A 4,963-nucleotide genomic window follows, 5' to 3' on the forward strand; every position below is an offset into this window, starting at 1 on the left:
AGGCCAATTATGAGAGATTCTTTCTTAGATTTAATTAGAGTTGTGATAGAGTGTCGAAGCACGTGGTAAGCCTAGGACTTGATTGATTGCTAATGACCACATATGTATAACTTAATTTTGAGGATTTTTTTTTAATAGGAAAATATTTATTTTAAATTCAACTGTTAAGGATGAGAAATTCGAATCCAAGACATCTCTATTAAAAACATCTAAAGGTGATGGACTGTTCCATGGCAATTATGATCCCTTAATCATACTGCTGCTGTTTAATATGCAATAAATGTGACAATTACAAGCCCCTTTCATGTATTTAATACAGGACCAAGAAAAGCAAAATGTTGTATTTAATACATGGCAGTGCAAATACATTCTACAATAAAGTTTTTACATTTATAGTTGTGCTAACATGGCAAGTCACAGCTAAGTAATAAAAGAGGAAGTTTAAGACACACCTAAAACTGCAAAATTCGTAACTCACATGCTTTGCCCTGTATAAACATTTTACAATTCACATTCCAAGAATGGACAAAGGACCACTGACTAGGTAACCATAGGTCAAAATCATAAAACTTTTACTGAATGATATTATTTCTTTCTTTTCCCTATTTTTTTTTCCTCAACCTCTTACACAGAAAATCTATAATTTTTTTTTTTCAGATTCAATTTATCTCTGAAGTTCTTGAACTCTAACACTGTTGAAAGTAAAGTAGCAAATTGTAATATTGACAGAAAATAGTAATATTGGTACACCAATCATGATTTGTAAAGAAAATTATTGTACATAAAAGGGTTGTATTGACCACCGAGAGAGGTGACCTAATGGTCAAGGTGTGTGACCGCTGTCTTTAGGCCTCATGTTTAAACTCTAATGGGGAGTGGGGTTATTTCTTGTAGCTAACCCTTGATTTACTAGCTCTCTCGTGGGGCTAGGGTGAGGTATGTGACCACGTACAGTAAATATGACTCAATCTAATATTTTTTAGTGGGGTGCTCCTATGGTTAGGTTTAGGGAGTGAGTCACAATGGTCAAAAAAAAAAAAAAAAAAAAAAGAAGAAGAAGAAGAAGAAGAAGAAGAAGGGGTTGTATACTTGTATTGAATGTCAGCACACCGATCTAAAGACCACCGTTTGAAAAGGGTTTTGAACCACGTGAATTTGGATTCCTAGTAAATTTTGTGACAATGTTTAAACTTCCTAATTGTACGACTACATATATTAAAAATGACATTTTTTTTTTCTTTTGTTTAAATCATTAAAAATGACAGTTAAAAGTGTGTGATCAAAATCCCAATAGAAAAATCTCTAGGCTTACACCAAAAATACAAATCCCAAATCCATTTCCTAGAAATTCACATGCAAACATTTTTCGTACTTCGTAATTAGTAAGTTTACACAATAAGATGATTTCCTGCTCATTGTATTGGATTAATACTCCAAGGTCAACTGATCAAATTCAAGATATTGACATTCTAAATAATACCACCATCATATTTTAGTAAATCCAACCGAGTAAACTTACTCAAAAAAAAATCTAACCAAGTAATGTCACATACTGGTCCCCCTTCTAATCATTTTTTTGTACCAAGAAAAATAATAATAATGTCAACTAGAAAGTACACAATTATTTCCACATGTTACTATTTATAATAACTTGTGATTACAACAACATCTATTATTTTTACATAAACTTATCATTAGTACTATTTTTATTATAGTTTTAATATAGACAAATTCAAGTTTCATATCTCATTTACTAACATATGAGATAATATCTCATTTACTAACATATGAGATAATATCTCATTTACTAACATATGAGATAATATTCAAGTGGATCCACCTTAACATAACAGCATAGAGAAAGGTGTAAACAGATCAATAAATCATTTTGTGTGGAGAGACTTTTCCTTTTGATTATAAATTTGGAGTAACCTCAATCATTTTTACTCAAAACTTATCATTAATATCATTTTTATTATAAATCAATCGTCACATATCATGTTCATAAAAATTTATTTCTATTGCCTTATCTATTCATCGTTGATTCTTTTTCTATTGTAAATACAATGCAGATACTTGTGACTTCATTGGTGGTTGCCAACTGTCCCGCTTGCTTTTTTTCATTCTTCTTATCGACAATCAACTGAAACAGTTATTCCTGCTTTTATTTTTATTATAAATTTGGAATAACATCAATCATTCTAACTTAAATTTATCACAAATATCATTTTTATTATAAATTAATCATAGCATATCACATTCATATGTATACTTACCTCTATTGCTTAATTTGCTAAAGATGTTTCAAGTATTGTAATTTTCTCTTATTAATAAAGATTTCTCACTTTTTATTAAAAAAATAAAGAATAAAGTAAAAAAAAAAAATTATGTAAAAAAAAGAGTAAAATTTTCTACATAGATATCAACGCTATAACAAATATTTTTTTAGTGGAATTCCCAAAGAGACCCATTAAGTTCCAAAAGAAGCATGTAACCTCCAAGCACCATTTGTCTGCAGCATGTCCCTCCTCCGTTGCACGTGCCCCTTACAGGCAGCCACGTCATGTAATGATGATGATGATGATGATCACAAATGAGCCTATTCAGCGTCCAGATCTGATGGTCCAAAACTCTCATAGTGTGTTTTGTTTACAAAAGAGAGTCCAAAAAATTTCACTAGAGAAAAGAAGTGCTGCTATACAAAGCCTTATCATCATCATCACCACCTAAATCTCCATTACCCAAGAAGAGAGAGTAAACAAATGGGGGAGGTCTTGAAACTTTGAAACCCCTATAAACTTTTTAGTCTTTTTCATACTCTTTTTTCCTTACCTTTTCTTGCTTTATGTGTTTGTGTTATTGACACTGACTGGTCTGTCGAGGATTCATAACCGACTTTAAAATTGTTATGACGGGTTTTCATTACTTATAGTATTTGTTTGTTGGGGTTGTGAATGTTACCTTTTGTGTTTTAGGAGGAGAAGAAACCAGAGGAGAAGAAGATGGAGGAGAAAAAGCCAGAGGAGGAGAAGAAAGAAGAGAAGAAGGCAGAAGAGAAACCAGCAGAGGAAAAGAAAGAGGAAGCAGCTAAGGATGGAAAGGAATCCAAAGAAGCTAAAGAAGCACCACCACCTCAAGAAATTGTGCTCAAAGTTTACATGCATTGTGAAGGTTGTGCCCGCAAGGTTCGGCGCTGCCTCAAAGGCTTTGAAGGTTGGTGGGGTTGTTGTTCATTTTGAGCCAAACGCTATCGAAGTTTGTATCTTTCAGTTGTTTCTAAGTCTTGGTTTTGATTGAAATGTGTGTGTGTGTGTTTGTGTTTGTGTTTTTTTTTTTTTTTTTTTGGTGTGGGGTTTAGGTGTTGAGGATGTTATAACGGATTGCAAGATTTCAAAGGTTGTGGTGAAAGGTGAAAAGGCTGATCCATTGAAGGTTTTAGAGAGAGTTCAAAGGAAGAGCCATAGGCAAGTTGAGCTCATCTCTCCGATCCCAAAACCAAAGGCTGAGGAGGAGAAAAAGCCCGAGGAGGCAGAGAAGCCCAAGCCTGAAGAGAAGAAAGAAGAGGTTTAAAAAAAAATTGTTTGTTTTTCCAAAAAAATCAAGATGTTTTTTTTTTTAAATTTTTTAATAATAATTTGTTTTTGGTTGGTGATTCATTTCTATGTTGTTGTTTGGCAGCCTCAGATTATCACAGTGGTCCTAAAGGTTCACATGCATTGTGAGGCTTGTGCACAAGAAATTAAGAAACGTATACTGAAAATGAAAGGTTTGAGTTTTTTAAAAAAAAAAAAAAAAAAAAAAAAAAGTGTGTTTCTTTATGTTTGTTTTCTTGTTTGCTTTATGGTGCTTTGAGTTGTTATGTTTAGTATTTATGCTTTGTTGTTCTCATTGCATCGTGTTTATGTGTTGGACATGTATACATCCTTATGCTATTGTGCTTCTTTGAATGTATGTTCAGATGATCATTTGCTTTGCTATGTGATCATTGTAATCATTTCTATATGACTGTTTTGGTGTATGATCGAGTTGCTCACATGTTTCACATCATGTTTACTTGATCACAATTTACTTGTTACATTATACTTGTCATTTTATTACTTGCTTTACCTTGAGGGTCTAATGTGTTTTGTGCAATTATTTCAGGTTATAGGTATATATGTTCCAAGTTCATCACAGCTCTTATGATTCATGATAGGGGGAGTATATGATAGGGGGAGAAAGAGAGAAAGAGCTCATAGTTCATGATTATGTTTAGCTGTTTAAACTATATTTACTTTGTACCCATGCTTATGTAGCTTAGTACTTGCTGTTAATGTTATGCATTTTTATAAGTACATCACTCCTGTGCCCTGTGTTGGATTTTATATCCTTAATACAATTACCTTGTATTATTGTATTGGTTGAATGTTGGACATGCAAATGATACTTCGCATTGAGCTTATTAACTTGCATGTTCGGATGTTCATTCCTTGTGTGAATGAGTATTGTGGTCACTATTTATAGTGATTGTTCATTTTTTTGGTCAAGCCATGCTTTGTTGCTTTAATCTATATTACTTTAATCTATATTGCTTGATCGCATTATGCTTACTCCATATACATTATAAGTTTTCTGCATACAATGATTATATTGTGTTGTTGTTTTTCAGAAGAGACTTGTTCTTATGGTTCAACAACTACATAGATTCTAGAGTCAGGAGTGAGTGAGCTTTGTTCAACTGTTCCCAACTTACATGTTAAGTCTAGAGTTTGTTTTAGGGTTTTGTCATAGAATAGCCAGAGGGGGAGATTGTAAGGTTGAATTTATTCAACCATTTTGTTGGCTTTATTCTGTGCCAATTTGCTTGTAATTCAGTATTTAGCAACCCTGTATTTAGGTGGAAATCATGTAAGGGTAGTGTGTGAAAGAGGGTAAAGAAAAGCTCAAAAGTGTGCACACAGCAGGGCCTCGTGACTGAATCTCG

General features: G+C 32.9%; 1 protein-coding gene across 1 annotated transcript; it reads left to right on the plus strand.

Annotated features, from left to right (window-relative positions):
- The first annotated feature begins 2,614 nt into the window (after positions 1-2,614).
- Positions 2,615-4,706, plus strand: LOC112006448 (heavy metal-associated isoprenylated plant protein 7). Its single transcript, XM_065770876.1, has 6 exons — positions 2,615-2,771; positions 2,976-3,213; positions 3,359-3,564; positions 3,679-3,805; positions 4,144-4,150; positions 4,649-4,706. The coding sequence occupies exons 1-6, from the start codon at positions 2,763-2,765 to the stop codon at positions 4,704-4,706; spliced, it is 645 nt and encodes a 214-aa protein (XP_065626948.1). The 5' UTR covers positions 2,615-2,762.
- The last annotated feature ends 257 nt before the right edge of the window (positions 4,707-4,963 follow it).

The sequence above is a fragment of the Quercus suber genome, unplaced genomic scaffold (assembly GCF_002906115.3).
Source record: "Quercus suber isolate HL8 unplaced genomic scaffold, Cork oak 2.0 scaffold_37, whole genome shotgun sequence".
In the NCBI taxonomy this organism is placed as follows: Eukaryota; Viridiplantae; Streptophyta; class Magnoliopsida; order Fagales; family Fagaceae; genus Quercus; species Quercus suber.